Here is a 21010-nt window from a genome sequence, read left to right on the forward strand (position 1 = left end):
CTAAAGGATGTACTTCTGGAAAATGGGAGCAGTTATTCAAGAAATATGAAATCAGAAGAATTAGGAGACCAGGGATTCAAGACAGAAGAAAGATAAGAATTCCATGATTGATGGTAGAACATAAATCCCAAGGAATCTGTTGTGCATCACTCTAGAGTCTGAATCAGGACAGGGTATTTCAGGAGGGAAATCTCTCTCTCCATCTCTCTCTTTCTCTCTCTCTCTCTCTCTCTCTCTCTCTCTCTCTCTCTCTCTCTCACACACACACACACACACACGATCATCTGATGTATTTTAAGACTTTGGGAGCTATAAATATGTACTTTTAGTGGAGAGTTTGGTGATAAACTAGTGATTATTTCTTAAACAGAGGAAAAACCAGACAATGATTAAATCCAGGGAAAAAAATCTAAATTGTAATACAAAAGGAATGTTATTATGTATTCTACATGGCTCAGTATGGGTGTAACTCCCAAATAATGATCTAATCAAATATTATGATGTGTTGCTGCTAGGAGGATGAGGGAGCGTGTGTATGTTGGGAAGGAATTGTAATGGAGTTAAATGATCGTTAATAGTAGATGGTTAAAGGGTGATGTTTAAACTGGAAAAGATCAAGAAATAGCTGAAGAAGCATGCTCAGAAATAAGGAGTTAAGTATCCAAAGAAACAACTAAAAGAGTTAAAAGTAGTTGCTTTGGGGAAGCAGAAACTGAGAGTTGAGAGGGTAGGGCTGGGACCTGATATTCATTATTATAAGCTTTGTAAAACTGTTTGACTTTTTTTTTCCCCTAAAACCTTCCCAGACTAATCAGGTTACTTACAATGTCCACATTCCTCAGAATACCCCATTGTAGTGACATTGTTTATTTCCAAATTTTTCTGCATTCAACTTAAAAGGTGTTTCTTCCCAAGAAACTGAACTTTTCTGTCAAATGCGTTTGATGGAATAGGAGAAATGGCTTCATAAAATGGATTCATTGCAAACTTTCTGTATAAATCATAAAAACCAGTAAAGAAGTTCTTTTTTTTCTTAATGTTTATTTTAGTTGAGAGAGAGAGAGAGAGAGAGAGAAAGAGAGAACAGGGGAGGGGCAGAGAAAGAGGGAGACAGAATCCAAAGCAGGCTCCAGGCTCTGAGCTGTCAGCACGGAGCCTGACGCGGGGCTCGAACTCACGAACTGTGAGATCATGACCTGAGCCGAAGTTGGACACTCAACCAACCTGAGCCACCCAGGTGCCCCAGTAAAGAAGTTCTTTATTCCATCGTCACACCTTGTTTCATGAAGCATAATACATCTCATATGCTCTGCATAACAAATGCTGAAACAAGCCACTCATTGAACTTGTCCACGGTTTTCAAGTACATGTTGTCTGACAGCCACATATTCTCATCTATGTGGTCGAGAGCAGCATGAGCTAGAAACTGGTTCAGATGATGATGATGATCTTTGGATTCTGGTTTCCCAGCTGGCAAAAATTCCATCTCAAACACTGGATGATCATGGTGGCCAACAACTACAAAGTAGAAGCTTCCAGACATTGTCTTCAATATATAGCTCCTGTGGAGAGACACCGACAATGGAGACAGCCAGTCAGTTACCCCCGCAGACCCTCACTCAGCAGCCGCTGTCAGAACTCCCTGAAAAGCATTTGACTTTTTAACCTGTGTGTGTGTGTGTGTGTGTGTGTGTGTGTGTGTGTGTGTGTAGATGTAGGTGGAATACACAGTACTAAATAATGGCTGATTTTTATTTTTATTTTTTTTTTTTGCTTTTTGGCTTTATTTTTATCAAAGCTTCTTTACCCTCTGCAACATAAATTGCAATATCATAGTGGAGATACTGTATTTTGCTTAAATTAAATTTTAACCCTGGATTTGAGAGCTTCCTTAGACTTCTACGTACAATATGGAAGACACCCTAGCATAATCTCATCAGCACCACTTTACAAACTTTTGCAACTTGATTATATACATTGTTACCTCAACTTAGCTACTTAGTGTTGATTCTTACAGGTTTCTATTTCCAAGTATAATTTTTTTTGTCCTTGAGGTTTGCTGACCTACAGGTACACAAGGACTCTTTTATTGCATAAATTTTATTACAAGTTGTATTAAAGATCTATACTGTATGGGGCACCTGGGTGGCTCAGTTGATTGAGCAGCCAACTCTTGGTTTTGGCTCGGGTCATGGTCTTCTGGTTCACAAGACTGAGCCCTGTGTCAGACTCTGCACTGACAGTGTGGAGCCTGCTTAGGGTTCTCTCTCTCTCCTCTCTCTCTGCCCCTCCCCCACCTGGATGTGCCCTCTGTCTCTCAAAATAAATAAATAAACTTAAAAAAAGATCTATACTATAAGAAAATGTATAACATTTATTATAACATTATATAACATATTATAACATATATATAAAACTAAATGCACATCCAATATAACATATATGATAAAACTTGTGTCTCTAGGGTGTGTTACAAAATGACAAATAATTTTAGTGAAGATTATTAGAGGTTTTAGACAAAAGTTTTAATTTAAGAATCCTTTGAATTATCTAGATAAAATGCATACAATTTGATTGAATTCAGAATTTATATACGTTTAACCTATGTAAGATACTCAACCACTTCGACACTGTGATTAAAATCTGATGGAATAGCTTGCTATGGAAAAGAAACACGAAGCTTGCGGGGGCAGTGATAAATTTAAATCTCTAATGAAAGATTAAAAAGGGATCTGTTGAATGCCCAAATCTCCCAACAGCAGCATGAGGAACAGCTTTTGTCACAAGCTGTTCCAGGCCTTGAAGCTTAACAAGCAAGTCTCAAATAAAAATATGTGAGTTTATAGAAATGAAATGGAACCTAATAAGACTAAGCACAGGCCCTGCCTCTTCCATTGGCCTGGAGGCTTATGATCTGTTTCTTCTGCTTCTTGAGATTACTTATCTGTGTTATGGTCTTTGTGAGTCTAGCTGAGATCTTCACCCACATCTCCCTCGCGAAGCTGTAAGCTCTCTTCCACGATGACTCACCTCCAGACCTGGCTTTCAGATAAGGTGTAGACAGCAGGAGGACAGAGCAGGGAGTTAACTCTCTGATGCCACTGCGAAAGCAACATAACAATCCTAGCCATCTAGTCTCGTGGTTTCCAACTTTTTCAGCAGGAAGATCCCTTTGAATACACTTTGCTGCTTAATTTTGGCTGTTGCTCTAAAGCGTTGCCAGGCAGAGCACACACTCTCTCTGCTCAGTTTAAGCAGGTGACTATCTGACATGTGCCCCAATAACTGTTGTGGCACACCCTGAAATAATCAGTATCACTATTATGAAATAACAGTATCACTGTTCTTTTGCAGAATATTGAAAATAGCCCTCAGCTACCTGTGACTACCTTCAGATTTGTTACAACCCCATTATTATTTTTTTTTAATTTTAAAAATATTTTTTTACATTTATTCATTTTTAGAGCAGAGAGAGACAGAGCACGAGCTGGGGAGGAGGAGAGAGAGAGACACACACAGAATCCAAAGCAGGCTTGAGTCTCTGAGCTGTCAGCATAGAGTCCGACACGGGCTCAAACCCACAAACCGTGAGATCAAGACCTGTGCTGAAGTTTGATGCTTAACTGACTGAGCCATCCAGGTGCCCCACAACCCCCTTATTTTAAAGATGAGTAAGCTGAGGCACACAGAGTTAAATGATGGAATAACGAATACAGTTATATCATGGAATATAGAATCGAGCGGGAAGCGTTCTGAACCATGAATTAGAAGGCCTGACTTCTAGTCTTCTTTAGGAAGATTTAGCTTTATGATCCGGGTCGGACTTTTTATGTTTTTAGGTTTATTTATTCTGAGACAGAGAGAAAGAAAGAGGAGCAGAGAGAGAGGGAGAGAGAGAATCTCAAATAGGATCCACACTGCCAGCACAGAGCCTGACGTGGGGCTTGAACTCACGAACTGTGAGATAATGACCTGAGCCGAAATCAAGGGTCAGACACTCAACTGACTGAGCCACCCAAGGTGCCCCCACTCTTATTTTTGCATTGGCGATGTTCTAAGTAGGATGAGCGTTACTTGCTCCTCATATACTTGTTCCTTCCTCAGTCTCCTTCCCTTGTTTTCCTTTTCCCCTTGATTAGCAGAATAAGATTCTCCCTGTTTACCCCCATGACCTGTATTAACATTTCTAGAAATGTGATCACTTCTTCATATTTGTTCAGGTAAATGTAGATATTGACACATTACACTTGAATTGAGTTCCCTATAGATTATAAATGTAATACACCGGTGCCTGGGAGAAGGTTGCCTTCGGTGCCATCATCTCTGGTGGCACAGAAACCTAAGTATGCTCAAGTAGACTAACTCATACTGGAGACCCGTCCCATAATTTTGGGAACATGGCACTCTCACTTAACACCTAGTGCAGAGAACTTGAATTTCCTTTTGAATATCTGGATGGTTTAATCTTGGAATGTGAAGTTGCCACAGAAACAGACCTGCTCAAACCTGTTTGGGCGTTCTTAAGGATGAATGATTGCTCTTTACTCTGGTTAAGATGAAAGACTTTCCATTGTCGATTTGGTCTGACAATCACATTAATGTAGAAAAAGGCTTTGAGAAGCATTATAGACAGTTTTGTAAATTTTGAAGACCTCAAGGAAAAGAGTTTACTAGGGATTTGCTGCTCTCAACTTTGTACAACGGAAAGGTACAATCTATTACTCATTCAGGAAGAACGGAATGAGATCACTCAGCATGTGATAGCATAACATTACTCCTGAAAATGAACACTAGTCCACTTATTGGGAGTTAAGAGGAGTCGAAGGTCTAAATAAAGCTCTAAAGAAAATCATAAAGTCTCATTCTTAGTAGGAACAATAGCTTACTGTTTACTGAGCAACTTGTTTCTGCCACACACTATATAATAGTCCTTTTATCATTTTATTTTTTTTAAAGTGTATTTATTTATTTTTGAGAGAGAGATTGGCAGAGAGGGGGAGACAGAGAATCCCAAGGGGGCTCTGCACTGTCGGTGCAGAGCCTGACATGGGACTTGAACCCACCAACTGTGAGATCATGACCCGAGCTGATCTCAAAACTTGGATGCTCAACTGATGAAGCCACCTAGGCACCTCATACACCGAGCCCTTTTAATATACTACGGAACTTAACTAAATTCTCACGACAATCCTGGGAGTGACCACTAGTATCACTGGTGAGAAGTGAGACTAAGGTTAAAGTCAGCTCGGAAGGCCTCACGCCTGGTAGGGACATCAGAATTCAAACCCATGTCTGTCTGATTTGAAGTCTGAGTTCTTTCCATGATAAAACACTGCAGCTGTTTTTTATCCTTCTGTGCTTTTTGTTTGTTTTAGTTCATAGTTAATCACATAGATACAATGTGAATTCATTCTTCTTTCAACATATGGTGCATTAGAGATACACTTGAAGTCCCCTCTTTAAGCTCATCATTAATCTCAGTTCCTTCTCACCTTCCTCAGAAATAACATTGCTTTAAGTTTTGGAAGATCCTTAGACATCATTCTTAGACGATCCATTAGATACACAGGAAAAGCTATTCAACATCATTAGCCATTATGGGAATGAAAATGAAAATCACAATGAGATACCACCATACACCTATTAGACTATTAAGTGACTAAAATAAAAAATAGCGATAACATCAAATGCTAGTAAGAATGCAGAAATGAGATCTTTCAGACATTGCTGGCCAGAATGTAAAGTGATCCAGTGAGTCTAGAAAATATGTCTATCAATGCCTTATGAACCTAAACATCACTTACCAGGCAAGAGCAATTTCATGCTTTAACTTTTACCCCAGAGAAATGAAAACATACTTTCACAAAGGAACCTATACAGGAATGTTCATAGCAGTCTTATTTGCAATAGCCAAAAGCTGGAAACAACCCAAATGTCCTTTAATAAGCAAATGGTCAAACAATGTATGGTTCATCCCTATCATGGAATTCTACACAGCAGTAAAAAGAAACAAACTATCAATACACAAAACAAGAACTTGAATGAATCTCAAGGGAATTATGCTGGGTGAAAAAAAAAGTCTCAGAAGGGCTACATACCATTTGATGCCTTTTATATAACATTCTAGAAATGACAAAATTATAGAGACGGAGACTAGATGAGTGGTTGCCAGGTGTTTGGGATGGGGTCTGGGGAGCATATTGGGTATGACTTCAAAGGAGTAGCATGAGAGATCTTTGGGTGATGGAGTGACTATCTGGATTGTGGTGGTGGTTACATGAATCTACATATGTGATAAAATTGCATGGAAGTATACACACACACACACACACACAGGAGTGTATATAAAACTGGTGATATATGTAGGGCACCTGGGTGGCTCAGTTGGCTAAGGGTCCAACTCTTGATCTGGGCTCAGGTCATGATCTCACGGGTCCTAGGACGGAGACCCACGTTGGGCTCCCCGCTGACAGCACAGAGTCTGCTTGGCATTCTCTCCCTCTCTCTCTCTCTGTCCCTGCTCTGTGCACACACAAGCTCTCTATCTCTCTCTCAAAATAAATTAAAAAGTTTTAAAGATCTTAAAAGTAGTGATATCTGAATAAAGTTGTGGATTATATCAATGTCACTTTCCTGTTTTTAATATTAAACTACATTTATGCAATGTATTATCATTGGCAAAAAAATGGATCATGGGTACATGAGACCTTTCTATATCATTTTTTACAACTTCTTGTTAATCTATGATTATTTAAAATTTAAAAAGTCAAGTTCAAAACATATCCATTGCATACACTTACGTTCCTGTATAAAATATCTAGTATTGACTTTTGTGTGGGGTTTTTTTTCATAAATACTATCATCGTGAAGTATCCTTCTGCAAACATGATTTCTCACTCAACATTTGTTTTGAGATCCACTCAAAATTTGTATATAGACACCTAGGTGTTGTAACTACCGCATAGGATTCTAATATATTAATACGTCACATTTTCTTCATCCCTCCCCAATGTATGAACATTTAGATTTTTTCAATGTTTTCTTATTACAAAGCCTGCCGTGATGAATAGTCTTGTATGTGACCTGTTGTACACATGGGTAAATTTTTCTACTGTTATATTTCCTGTTCTTAGAGGTAATAAGGATACTAGCTATCAATGTTTATTGAGCACTGGCTATCATATTGTTATGACTGGTGAGGGATTGGGGAAGTTAACTAACTTACCAAAAGTCACACAGCCAGTAAGTGGCAGAGTCAGAATTCAAACCCATCCTGTCCAATTCTGAACCGTAGTCTTTTGTTTGGTTTGTTTGTTTGTTTGTTTGTTTTGAGAGAGATAGAGAGTACACACACAGGTGAGCAGAGGAGGGGCAGAGAGAGAAGGAGAGAGAAAATCCCAAGCAGGCTTCACGCTGTCAGCGCAGAGCCTGACATGGGGCTCAGTGCCACCAACCGCAGGATCATGACCTGAGCCGAAATCAAGAGTCTGAGGCTCAACCAACTGAGCCACCCAGGCGCCCCCGAAACCCATGTTCTCAACCACTGTGATGTGCTGCTGCCTGCATTAGTGTTCAGGGTTCAGAATTTTCTGGATATCTTCCCTGACTGTTAATCAAGGTGTCCTCAATCTGTACTTTGCAGTTTGATCTTTCAACCTAAAATGGTGTCTTTTTATTTATTCTGGTTAATTAAGTCATCTTGACTTGAGGCCGTAATTTCAGCATGTTGAGATAGATACTTATTTCAAACACAAGGGTTTTTAGAGCACTTCCTGTAAAGTATTCCTGCCAAAAATGTTGAACTTGAATCTAATCAGGCTTCTAGTATTAACTTCCATTTAGAGCAAATAAAAGGAACAGAGAAATAGTTAAGTGATACCATAGGGGAGCAACTGATATATACATAATGTAGAATATTCTATAGGACAATGAACACGGTTTTTGTGACAAATCAATGCCATGAAAAAAGTGTACATGTATTTGTGTGTGGATGGGGTGGACAGACTTCTCTAAATTAAAAGGAATTTAGGAGACATGACAACCAATTATAATGAGATCTTATTTGTACCTGAATTTAAATAAACCACATTTTAAAAAAATTTATTTATCCTGAGAGAGAGAGAGAGAAAGAGTGCGTGCACAAGCAGGAGAGAGGCAGGGAGAGAGGGAGAGATTGAGAATCCCAAGCAGACTCCAATGACGGCCGAACCTGAATCCACCAACCCAGGCACCCCTAAATAAACCAGCTTTTTTAAATACTTATTTTTGAGAGAAAGAGACAGAGTGCAAGCAGGGAAGGGCAGAGAAAGGGGAGACACAGAATCCGAAGCAGGCTCCAGGCTCTCAGCTGTCAGCATAGAGCCCCACTCGGGACTTGAACTCACAAGCCATGAGATCATGACCTGAGCTGAAGCCTGACACTTAACCAACTGAGCCACCCAGGAGCTCCTGAACAAGCTTGTAAAAAAGTCACTTTTCAGGGGCACCTGGGTGGCTCAGTTGGTTGAGCATCCAACCATGGCTCAGGTCATGATCTCACGGTTCATGGGTTTGAACACCACATTGGGCTCACTGCTGTTAGCCTGTCAGCAGAGCCCATTTCAGATCTTCTGTCCCCCTCTCTGCCCTTCCCTCTGCTTGTGCTCTCCCAAAAATAAATAAATATTATTTAAAAAGACATTATTGAGATGAGCAAGGAATTGGGATTTTCTGTTACTAGATGATATAAAAGGATACTAAGGGATTATTGTTAATTTTGATAAGTGCTTTAAAAGAATTGTGGTTATGTGAAAAGATGTCCACTTTAAAAAAGAGATTGGGGGTATTTGGGTGGCTCAGTGGGTTAAGCACCCAACTCTTGATTTCGGCTCAGGTTGTGATCTCACAATTCCTGAGATCGAGACCTACATTGGGCTCCGAGCTCACAGCACAGAGCCTGCTTGTGATTCTCTCTCTCTCTTCCTCTCTCTTTGCCCCTTCCTCACTTTCTCTGCCCCTCCCCTGCATGTGCACTCTCTCCCAAATAAATAAATAAATAAATAAACATTTTTTTAAAGATTTTTTTTTGAGAGAGAGTGCAAGCAAGTGGGGGAGGGGCAGAGAAAGAGAGGGAGAGAGAAAGAATCCCAAGTAGGCTCTGAGCTGTCAGTGCAGAGCCTGAGGTGGGGCTCAAACTCACCAACTGTGAGATCATGATCTGAGCTGAAACCAAGAATCAGAAGAATAACCGACTGAGCCACCCAGGTGCCCCCCAAAAGAAAGATTCTTACCAAAGTATTTGCAGGTGGAATTATATGATGTCTGGAATTTTCTGTAAATACTCGGGGGGTGGGGTGGGTGAGGGGGGAGGTAGATACAGCAAATGGGCAAAATCTTGACAATCACTGAATCCAGAAGATAAACACATGAGAGTTCATTGCTGTTTTTTACTATTCTGCCAAAGTTTATAATAAATTTTAAAGTGTTTTTAATTATAAAGTAATAGAAAACATGGCAGGTGAGGATAAAGCTTTGAAAATAAGAGAGGGGCACCTGGGTGGCTCTGTAGGTTAACTGTCCAACTCCTGATTTCAGCCGTGGGTTTGAGCCCCACGTCCAGCTCTGTGCTGACAGTGAGGATTCTCTCTCTCCCCCTCTCTCTGTCCCTCCCCGGCTTGCAGGCTTTCTCTTTCCCAAAATAAATAAAGTTAAAAAAAAAAAGGTAAGAGAAAAAATATAGCTCATAACCCACTACTCGGAGACACTGTTAAAATTTAGATGCATTTTCTTCTACTACTTTTCTATGCATCTTTTGATTAAACTTTCATAGTGAAGATAAAAATCTTGATATAATTTTGTGTCCTTTTCCCCTTTACCTATGTAAGCATTTTTAATATTATCGTGAATTTTCTTAAGCATCATATGTAATGATGACATAATAGTTCGTTGAATAGTTATAGCCAGGCCGCATTTGATATCTCTCCTCTGTGCTTACATATCATTCTATTAAGATTTCTGATAAAGCATTCATTCTGTGTCACATTTTTTGTGTGGGGGGAGGTGCAGTCTCATCCTACGTACTAAAACAAACACAGTGCTGCAAAATTTTAAGTAATGTAAAAGAATTAGTATTTTCCATAACTGAGTATATACATGATCATGATGGTGTCTGCCATGACCTGGAGCAAAGAAGGTGATACGAGATAGCACAAAGCAGCATACAATTTGCATTGAGATAATTGCCTTATAATGTGACAAAAAGCAGGCACCAAAGCAAGACTGTTTAGAACATTAATACATTAGCTTGGGGAGAATAAGATTGTCAAAGAAAAATCAAAAACCAATTCAATGAATTAATTATTAGCATGCTATTTTATTTGTATGTAAGAGTGAAACGCCGACAGATGAGATTTATAGAATAAGGAAAACGGGAAAGAGATGAAAAAGAAAAACACTGGGAACAAAGAACTTTGTTTTCCTTTCCTTAGGTAAGTGCTGCCTCAAGGTGTTAGCAACGGTTTGGGTTATGGTTTCCCTAGAAAGGTTAGCTGTGAAACATTCATAACGAGCTGTCTTTGTGTGATGTTTGCCTCTGCCCTCTGTTAGCATCTTTTGTTCGTCTTAATTAGCCCGGGCACCCACATCAAAATTTCTCCAGCGCTTACAAGTCAGAAAAGTAAACAGTTCTATTCAAATTACAGAACGGTAGACTACCCAGCTTACAATGGTTCGGATTTAGGATTTTTCTACTTGACCATGGTGCGAAAGCAACGTGCATTTAGCGGAACTGTACTCGGAATTTTGAGTTTTGACCATTTCCCAGACTAGCAACACACGTAAGGCACTCTGGTAACGCAGGGCAGCTGTGGTGAGTGCAGGTCTTAGCCATGCGACCCCGAGAGGAAACGACCCATAGCACTTACACCCACTCTGTACCCATACCGTGATTTTGTTTTTCACTTTCAGGACAGTATCAAATAAGTTACATAAGATATTCAACACTCTAGTATAAAATAGGCTTTGGGTTAGATGATTTTGTCCAGCTGTAGGCGAATGTAGGTGTTCTCAGCATGTTTAAGGTAGGCTATGCTAAGCTACCATGTTCGGCTGATTAGGTATATTCAATCTATTTTCAACTTATGATGGGTTTATTGGGATGTCCAGGAAGATCTATAGTTGCCTTGTAACTGAAAGGTGTAGGAGTAGACTTCAGGCAGAGCATGATCAGGGACCCAAATAATGACATCAGGACTCAATTTCTCTTAATCTCTTGGTTACATTTGAATTGTGTTGGCTTTATTTCAGGCAGGCTTTTACCTTGAGGCGGTAAGATGATGTCAGCAGGGGCGCCTGGGTGACTCAGTCAGTTAAGTATTCACTCTTGATTTTGGCTCAGGTCATGATCTCGTGGTTTGTGAGGTCAAGCCCAGAGTTAGGCTCTGTGCTGACAGTGAAGAGTCCGCTTGGGATTCTCTCTCTCCCTTTCTCTTCCACTCCCCTACACTCTCTCCTCTATCTCTCTCTCAAAATAAATTAACTTAAAAAGAAAGGGGGATGGCAGCAGTTCTCCATCCTATAACATTCTGGGTTCAAAGTTAGTTGAAAAGAAGTTTCTCTCCATGTTAGGCAAATTTGGTCAAATGACCTGCCCTGAACCAATCACTGTAATCAGGGGAATGGAATTCCAATTCTTGGCTGGTCTTGGTCACAGATTGAGGGAAGGTACCTTTTGCCACACATAGACTAAGAAGAGGAAGAATCCCTAAGAAGAAGTCAGATTGTGGTTACCGAAGGAAGGGGAAATGGATGTGTGCCGGACAAGCAAAGTGCCATAGGAGGCCACCGTAGTGCAACAATGATATGTATCAGTCAGGATTTTTTCAGATACAAGTAACAACAACAACCAGAAATCAAATTCTAATTGCCTTTCACAAAATAAGAAAGAAATTTCTTAACTCCTGTTCAAAAACGTACCCAGGATTTGTTTTAATCAGATATGGTAAGACATGCGGTCATAGAAATGATCATCACGTAGGAAGAAGTTTATACTCATAGACCCCTAAAAATAGGAGACATGGTATGCCACACAGGGCCAGGTGAGGAAGCCCTAGGGCTGGTCATGAGGGAGAGAGGTGTGAGAAGGAAGAGCATGGTCCAGAGCCTTTATTAGGGTTTTTTTGTGAGAAGAAAGGGGTAAAGCAAGAGTGGGTACAATGAGTTATCTTAAGATTGAATAGTTTGAGGGGCGACTGGGTGGTTCAGTCGTTTAAGCATCCAGCTCTTGGTTTCAGCTCAAGTTGTGATCTCTTGGTTCGTGAGTTTGAGTGCCACGTTGGGCTCCATGCTGGCAGCACAGAGCCTTCTTGAGATTCTCTCCCTCTCTCTCTGCCCTCCCCCACCCCCGCTCATTCTCTCTCTTTCCCTCTCTCTCTTTCTTAAAATGAATAATTTTTTTTAAAAGACTGAATAGTTTGATTAATTTCAGTAGGCTCTGGACTATAGGGATGATCTCTAGTTGTCTGTACCTAGCCTTGGGGGTGAATTAGCTAGTCCCAGAAGGGGCAGTCTCTCCAGGATCAAAGCCCCAAGTGCCAGAACATCCAAAACACAGGAAATATGAAAGTAACATCAACATAGCTCCCGTAACTGAAAATTCCAGGGAAATAAATTTTCTGGTGTAGCTAGACATGACACACACAGTATTATCTCTGCATCATGCTCAGGCTCCACCTGGTGGCTCCTGACAGTCCCAGACTCCACTGCTCCCTCTTCTGCCCACACTCCACAGAGCCTAAATGACTGCAGGAGCTCGTCTCTGCATCCTCTGCTTCAAATCCAGAAGGAGAGAAAGAGCTTCTTTCCTCCCACAGCCAAACACAACTCCTGGTTCTTATTCTTCTTGGCCAGACATGGGCCAATCACTGCAGTCAAGAGGATGGGAATTGCTTACTGACTTAGGGAGCCCCCCTAGCATTGCAACCAAATGGCTTGAGAGGTGGCTGTTTGGGTGTTCTGGCATGCTATGTTGCCAGAAGAATGGAAAACCAAGAAAACAGCTGTCCACACTACATAATGGATGTCAGACATGTTTATCCTGGGTAGCTCTTACCTTGTAATTACTGCTGACTTGTTTCGTGTAACCTTGACCCTTCCAATCCAGTCACAAGTACCATCAAGAACTGTAGTATTTAAAAAAAAATTTTTATTACATTTATTTATTTTTGAGAGACAGAGAATGGGGGAGGGGCAGAGAGAGAGGGAGACACAGAACCCGAAACAGGCTCCAGGCTCTGAGCTGTCAGCACAGAGCACAATATGGGGGCTCGAACCCACAAACCGTAAGATCATGACCTGAGCCAAAGTTGGACGCCTAACCAACTGAGCCACCCAGGCGCCCCAAGAATTGTAGTATTTTGATTTCCAGAGAAGATGGTGGAGTAGTAGGACCCTACACTCACCTTGTCTCATGGATACAACTAGATTAACACCCACATCAGTGTAAACAACTCGGGAAATAACCCAAAGACTGGTAGAACGACTCTTCATAGCTAAATGCAGATAAAAGGCCACATGGAAGAGGGTAGGAAAGGCAGAGATACAGTTGGGAGCCAAATGGACCCATGGGACTATCTGTGGGAGGAAGGGATATTGAGGGTGTGGAGAGGGGAGAGAAACATACCTTCCCCCCAGGAACCCCAGGCACAGGGAACCTGCATGGGAAGATGAATCCCCATCACATCTGGCTTGGGAAACCAGAGGCACTGAATTTCATGAGTTCTTAAAAAAATTGTTTAATGTTGGGGCGCCTGGGTGGCGCAGTCGGTTAAGCGTCCGACTTCAGCCAGGTCACGATCTCGCGGTCCGTGAGTTCGAGCCCTGCGTCAGGCTCTGGGCTGATGGCTCGGAGCCTGGAGCCTGTTTCCGATTCTGTGTCTCCCTCTCTCTGCCCCTCCCCCGTTCATGCTCTGTCTCTCTCTGTCCCAAAAATAAATAAAAAACGTTGAAAAAAAAATTTAAAAAAAAAATTGTTTAATGTTTACTTATTTTTGAGAGAGAGAGACAGAGCATGAGTGGGGGTGGGACAGAGAGAGATGGAAACAGAACCCAAAGCAGGCTCCAGGCTCTGAGCTGTCAGCACAGAGCCCGATTTGGGGCTCAAACTCAAAAGCCATGAGATCATGACCTGAGCCAAAGCTGGACAGTTAGCCAACTGAGCCATCCAGGCGTCCCTAAAAAAATATGAATTTTGTGAGTTCTTAAAATCAGCAGGGCTTAACACTTTGAACTTAAAAAAGCAGCAGGCTTGGCTTTGGGAGAGCCAGGAAGGCAATAGGAAACTGAGTCCCTGCCTCTAAAGAGATAGTACAACAAACAGCCCTGTGGAGATACAGCATAGAAACAGAAGTTTGAAAATTTTCTAAGGTATATGGGAGGGATATTTCTTTACTAATCTCAGAGCATGTGCTGGAGGGGCAGGGATCTTTGGGAGACTTCTCCAGGAACAAAGGAGTTAGCAGGCACCATCCCCACCCCCACCCCTCGAAGCCTGGACGCATAGACTAGTTCCTGCTGGAACTAGGACAGTGTTAACACTTGCTACCTCACTTTGCTAAAAGCACACACTGGCCTATGTTTTTCTGCAGACATGCCCCCTCCACCCAGGCCTTGGCTCCAGATGCCCTCCCATAGCAGACCTTGGTAAACCTGGCTAATACTGAGGACCCCACCCCAGCACATTTCTGTGCATATGCCCCCTTCAATCTGGCCTTCCTTGGTCCTGGCAGCAGCAGGTCCTGTCCATAGCAAACAGGCATAAACCTTGCTAACACCAATACTATGCTCTGAATTCTCCCGCAGACTTACCCTCTCCAGTTTCCCCCATGCTGGAGCTATCCAAAACGGTTCCACAAGTGTGGCAGTGTAGAAGCAGCCCCGACAGGGACAAGCATGACTGCAAAGTGACTCCTACCCCAGGGAGAGGGGAAGATACCCATACATACCAGTCCAACTGTAGCCCCAGATGTGGGCTGGGGGCAGACGCTGGGTCTGACTGCAGGCCCCACACACCAATGAAACTTTCTCAGGGGACAACACAGGGAAAGAGCCCCACAGTTTGGTGTCACCCCATCTCTGGCAAACACCTAATCTGATTCAACTCAAGCCCAAGAAGGCCCCCGACTGGCCCCACTAACAACACAGGGACCAAACCCTGCCCACAACAGGCAAAGAAAGACATTGCTGATGACTGGACTGAAGATAAAAGTGGCTCAATCACAATAGCAGGGTGCACACAACACACATATGAAACACCCCTAAAATGCCAGGTTTGGGTGAATGAGGGACTTTGCACTGCAGGGCACTGTAGGACTTCTTCTTCATAAGGCCACTACTTTCAAGAGCAGGAGACATAGCTGACTTTCCTAACACATAGAAACAGACACGGAGAGTTAGACAAAATGAGGAGAGAGAGGAATATGTTCCAAATGAAAGAACAGAACAGAATCACAACAAGGGAGCTAAACGAAATGGAGATAATTAATATGCCTGATAGAGAACTTAAGGTAATGATCATAAAGATACTCACTGGACTTGAGAAGAATGGAGGACCTCAATGAGACCCTTAACAAAGAGATAGAAAATATAAAAAAGAACCAATCAGAGATGAAGAACTCAATAACTGAAATTAAAAATACACTATTGGGGGCACCTGGATGGCTCAGTTGGTTAAGAGTCTGACTCTTGATTTCAATTCAGATCATGATCTCACCATCATGAACTCAAGCCATACATCAGGCTCTGCACTCGGTGTGGAGCCTGCTTAAAATTCTCATTCTCTCTCTCTCTCTGCTCTTCCCCTCCTCTCCTCTTGTGTGTACACACATGCTCTCTGTCTCTTAGAAAAGAGAAAAAATACACTAGATGGAATAAATAGTAGACTAGAGGAAGCAGAAGAATGGACCAGTGACCTGGTAGAGAGAGTGAGTAATCAAAGGAATCAAAATGAACAGTAGAGAGAAAAAAATAATGAAAAATGCAATAGACTTAGGCAACTCAAGCATAATAACATTCGCAATTTGGGAATCCCAGAAAGAGAAGATAAAAAAAAAAGGCAGAAAATGTATGTGTGTATGTGAATATATAATAGCTTAAAACTTCCCAAATCTGGAGAAGGAAACAGATATCTAGACCTGGTAGGCACAGAGATCCCCCAACAAAATCAACCCAAGGAGACCCACACCAAGACATGTAATAATTAAAATAGCAAAAATTAGTAATAAAGAGAATTCTAAAAGCAGCAAAAGGAAATAGTTACATAGAAAGTGAGCCCCATAAAGCTATCAGCTAATTTTTAGCAGAAACTTTGCAGGTCAGAGGGGAGTAGCATGATATATTCAAAGTGCTGAAAGGAAACAAACAAACAAACAAACAAACAAACCCTGCAACGAAGAATACTGTATCCAGCAAGACTATTATTCAGAATAGAAGGAGAGATAAAGAGTTTCTCAGACAAACAAAAGGTAAAGGAATTCATGACCACTAAACCAACCCTACATGAAATGTTAAAGAGGACTATTCGAGTGGAAAGGAAAGACCATAAGCAGGAATAAGAAAAGTCGGAAGTACAAGAACAGAAAAATAAAGTGTATCTATAAAAATCAGTCAAGGTAGTCACAAAATGAAAGGATGTAAAGTATGACACTATATACCTAAAACATGGTGTGGGGGAGGGGTAAAGAATGGGTTCAAACTTGAGCGACCATCAATTTAACATAGAGTGCTACATGCATAAGATGTTATATTTAAATCTAATGGTAACCACCAACCAAAAACTAGTAAAAAAAAATATGCAGAAAATAAGGAGAAAGTAATCTAAGTGCATCACTAAAAAAAGCCAGCAAACTGTGAGAGAAGAGAGCAAGAGAAGAAAGAGAAAAACTACAAGAACAACCGTAAAATAAGTAACAAAAGGGCAATAAGTACATACCTATCAATAATTGCTTTGAATGTAAAGGGACTAAATGCTCCAGTGAAGACACAGTGTGACAGAATGGATAAAAAAACAAGACACATCTATATGTTGCCTACAAGAGACTTATTTCAGACCTGAAGACACATGCAGATTGAAAGTAAGGGGATGTGGGGCACCTGAGTGGCTCAGTCAGTTGGGCGTCTGGCTCTTGGTCTCTGCTCATGTCATGATCTCATGGTTCATGAGTTCAAACCCCAAGTTAGGCTATGCACTGGTGGCATGGAGCCTGCTTGAGATTCTGTCCCTCTGCCCTTTCCCCACTCATGCTTGCACACGATCTCTCTCTTTCTCTCTTTCAACAAATAAACAAACATTAAAAAAAAAAAAAGAAAACAAGGGGATGGAAAAGCATGCAAATGGAAGTGAAAAGAAAGCTGGGGTAGCAATATATACATTGAATAAAATAGACTTCAAAACAAAGACTATACCAAGAGACAAAGAAGGGAATAATTCAATAAAAGCATATAACAATTATAAATATTTATGCACCCAACATGGAAGTACCCAAATACATAAAGCAACTAAAATCAAACACAAAGGAAATAATTGAAAGTAATACAATAATAGTAGGGGGCTTTAACACCCCACTTACATCAATAGATAGATAATCCAAATGGAATATCAACAAGGAAACAGTGGCTTTAAATAACACATGCAACCAGATGGATGTAACATATATTCAGAGCATTCCATCTTAAAACAGCAGAATACACATTGTTTTCAGTGCACGTGGAACATTCTCCAGAATAGATCACATATTAGGTCACAAAAAATCTCAACAAATTTTTAAAAAATGAAATAACACCATGCATCTTCTCCAACTATAATGCTATAAAACTAAAAGTCCACCACAAGAAAAAAATCTAGAAAGAACACAAATACATGGAGGTTAAATAACATGCTAATGGGGCACCTGGGTGGCTCAGTTGGTTAAGAGTCAGACTCTGTCTCGGTCATGATCCCATGGTTCATGAGTTCGAGTCCCGTGTGCTGACAGCTTGGATCCTGGAGTTTGCTGTGGATTCTGTGTCTCACTCTCTCTCCTTCTCTCTGCCCTTCCCCCACTCATGCTCTGTTTCTCTCAAGAATAAAACATTAAAAATTTTGAAAAAAATAACATGCTACTGAACAATAAATGGGTCAACCAAAAAATCAAAGAGAAAATTTAAAAATACATGAAGACAAATAAAAATGAAAACACAATGATCCAAAAACTTGGGGATGTAACAAAAGCTGCTCTAACAGGGAAGCTTATAACAATACAGACCTACCTCAAGAATCAAGAAAAATCTCAAATAAACAACCTAACTTTACATCTAAAGGAGCTGGAAAAAGAAAAACAAACAAAACCCAAAATCAGTAGAAGGAAGGAAATAATAAAGACTTAGAGTAGAAATAAGACAGAAATTAAAAAAAAAAAAACAATAGAACAGATCAATAAAATCAGGAGCTGGTTCTTCAGAAAGATCAACAAAATTGATAAACATTTAGCTAGACTCATTAAAAAAAAAAAGAGGACTCAAATAAACAAAGTCAGAAATGAAAGAGGAGAAATAACACCCAATGCCACAGAAATACAAAGGATTATGACAGAATACTATGAAAAATTATATGCCAACAAATTGGACAAACTAGAAGAAATGAAACTAGAAGAAATGTTTCCTAGAAACATATAACCTCTCAAAACTGAATCAGAAAGAAACAGAAAATTTGAACAGACCGATTACTACCAATTAAATGGAATCAGCAATAAAAAACAAACAAACAAACAAAAAACACCTCCCAACAAACAAAAGTCCAGGGCCAGAATGCTTTACAGGTAACTTCTTTTTTTTTAATTTGTTAAAGTTTGTTTGTTTATTTATTTATTGTTTATTATTATTATTATTTTCTTTTGAGAGGGCACAAGTAAGTGAGGGGCAGAGAGAGAGAGAGAGAGAGAGAGAGAGAAAAGGAGGGAGAGAGAGAGAAGCCGGGCTCACCTGAAGTAGGTCTTGAGCTCACCTGAAGTAGGACTCATACTCACCTGAAGTGGGGCTGGAGCTCACCCAATGTGGGGCTCAAACTCACAAACTGTGAGATCATGACCTGAGCCAAAATCAGGTGCTTAACCGATTGAGCCACCCAGGTGCCCCTTCACAGGTGAATTCTATCACACATTTAAAGAAGAAATACCTGGGGCACCTGGGTGACTCAGTCGGTTAAGTATTCAACTCTTGATTTCAGCTCAGGTCATGATCTCCTGGTTTGTGAGTTTGAGCCCCACATCAGGCTCTGCACTGTCAGTGCAGAGCCTTCTTGGGATTCTCTCTCCCTCTATCTCTCTGCCCCGCCTCAGAGCTTGCTCTCTCTCTCTCTCTCTCTCTCTCTCTCTCTCTCTCTCTCGCTCTCTCAAAATAAACATTAAATAAATTTAAAGAAGCGGGGTGCCTGGGTGGCTCAGTTAAGCGTCCAACTTCAGCTCAGTTCACAATCTCATGTTTGTGAGTTCGAGCCCCACGTCCGGCTCTGTGCTGACAGCTCAGAGCCTGGAGCCTGCTTGGGATTCTATAACTCCCTCTCTTTGCCCCTCCCCTACTCTCATTCTATCTCTCTCTCTCTCTCTCTCTCTCTCTCTCTCTCTCTCTCTCTCTCTCTCTCTCAAAAATAAATAAACATTAAATTTTTTTTTAGTTTAAAGAAGAATACCTATTTTTCTCAAACTATTTCAAAATATAGAAGAGGAAGGAAAGTTTCCAAATTCATTCTATGAGGCAGCATTACCCTGATATTGACACCAGATAAAGACACTACAAAAGAATAGAACTACAGGCCAATAGCTCTAATGAACACAGATGTAAAAATCCTCAACAAAATATTAGCAAATTGAATCTAGCAATATATTTAAAAAATCATTCACCACTATCAAGTGGATTTATTCCCAGGATGTAAGGTGGTTCAATGTTCACAAATCAATTAATGAGATATATCACATCAATGAGAGCAAGGATAAAAACGACATGATCATTTCAACAGCTGCAGAAAAAGCATTTGACAAAGTACATCATTCATGATAAAAAAAAATCCTCAACAGAGCAGATTTAGAGGAAACATACCTCAACATAATAAAGACCATATATGAAAAATCCATGGCTAACATCATACTCAATGGTGAGAAACTGAGAGCTTTTCCCCTAATATCAGGGACGAGACAAGGATTGCCACTTTTACCACCTTTATTCAACATAGTACTAGAAGTCCTAGCCACCACAATCAGACAAGAAAGAAAGAAAGAAAGAAAGGGCATCCCAATTGGTAAGGAAGAAGTAAAACTTTCACTATTTCCAGACACTATATGTATATGTGTGTGTATATATATATATATATATATATATATATATATATATATATATATATATATCTTTTTAAGAAAAAAAGAAATGGGCAAGAAAAAACCCCAAATGAACATACACATATATATATACATGGTAAAAACCTGATGACTCCACCAAAGAACTATTAGAACTGATAAGTGAATTCAATAAGGTTGCAGGATACAAAATCAATATACAGAAATCTGTTGCATTTCTATACACTAATAATGAACTAGCAGAAAGAGAAATTAAGAAAACAATCCTATTTACAATTTCACCAAAAATAATAAAACACCTAGAGAATAAACTTAACCAAAAAGGTGAAAGACCTGTACTCTGAAAATTATAAAACACTGATGACAGTAATTGAAGATACACAAACAAATGGAAAGATATTACATGCTCATGGATTGGGAGAACAAATATTGTTTAAATGTCCATTTTATCCAAAGTAATCTACAGATATAATGCAATCCTGATCAAAATACCAAGAGCATTTTTCACATAACTAGAAGAAATAATCCTAAAATTTGCATGGAACCACAAAAGACCCCAAATAGCCAAAGCAATCTTGAAAAAGAAGAACAAAACTAGAGACATCACAATCCCAGATTTCAAGACATACGTCAAAGCTGTAGTATTCATAACA

The 21010-nt window shown here is 40.3% G+C and overlaps 1 protein-coding gene across 2 annotated transcripts; it reads right to left on the minus strand.

The window, feature by feature from the left end:
• Positions 1-1083: 1083 nt before the first annotated feature.
• On the minus strand, positions 1084-13159 carry LOC131486207 (trafficking protein particle complex subunit 2B-like). Of its 2 annotated transcripts, none has more exons than XR_009249235.1 (2): positions 13088-13159; positions 1084-1562 (listed from the first exon to the last, which is right to left on the minus strand). XR_009249235.1 is itself a non-coding variant. In XM_058686348.1 (2 exons), the coding sequence occupies exons 1-2, from the start codon at positions 3129-3131 to the stop codon at positions 1301-1303; spliced, it is 363 nt and encodes a 120-aa protein (XP_058542331.1). In that variant the 5' UTR covers positions 3132-3208; the 3' UTR covers positions 1084-1300. The 2 variants fall into 2 exon arrangements, 1 of the variants encoding a protein (XP_058542331.1); XM_058686348.1 differs by lacking the exon at positions 13088-13159 and adding an exon at positions 3031-3208.
• Between the last annotated feature and the right edge of the window lie 7851 nt (positions 13160-21010).

The sequence above is a fragment of the Neofelis nebulosa genome, chromosome 9 (genome assembly GCF_028018385.1).
Source record: "Neofelis nebulosa isolate mNeoNeb1 chromosome 9, mNeoNeb1.pri, whole genome shotgun sequence".
NCBI lineage: Eukaryota > Metazoa > Chordata > Mammalia > Carnivora > Felidae > Neofelis > Neofelis nebulosa.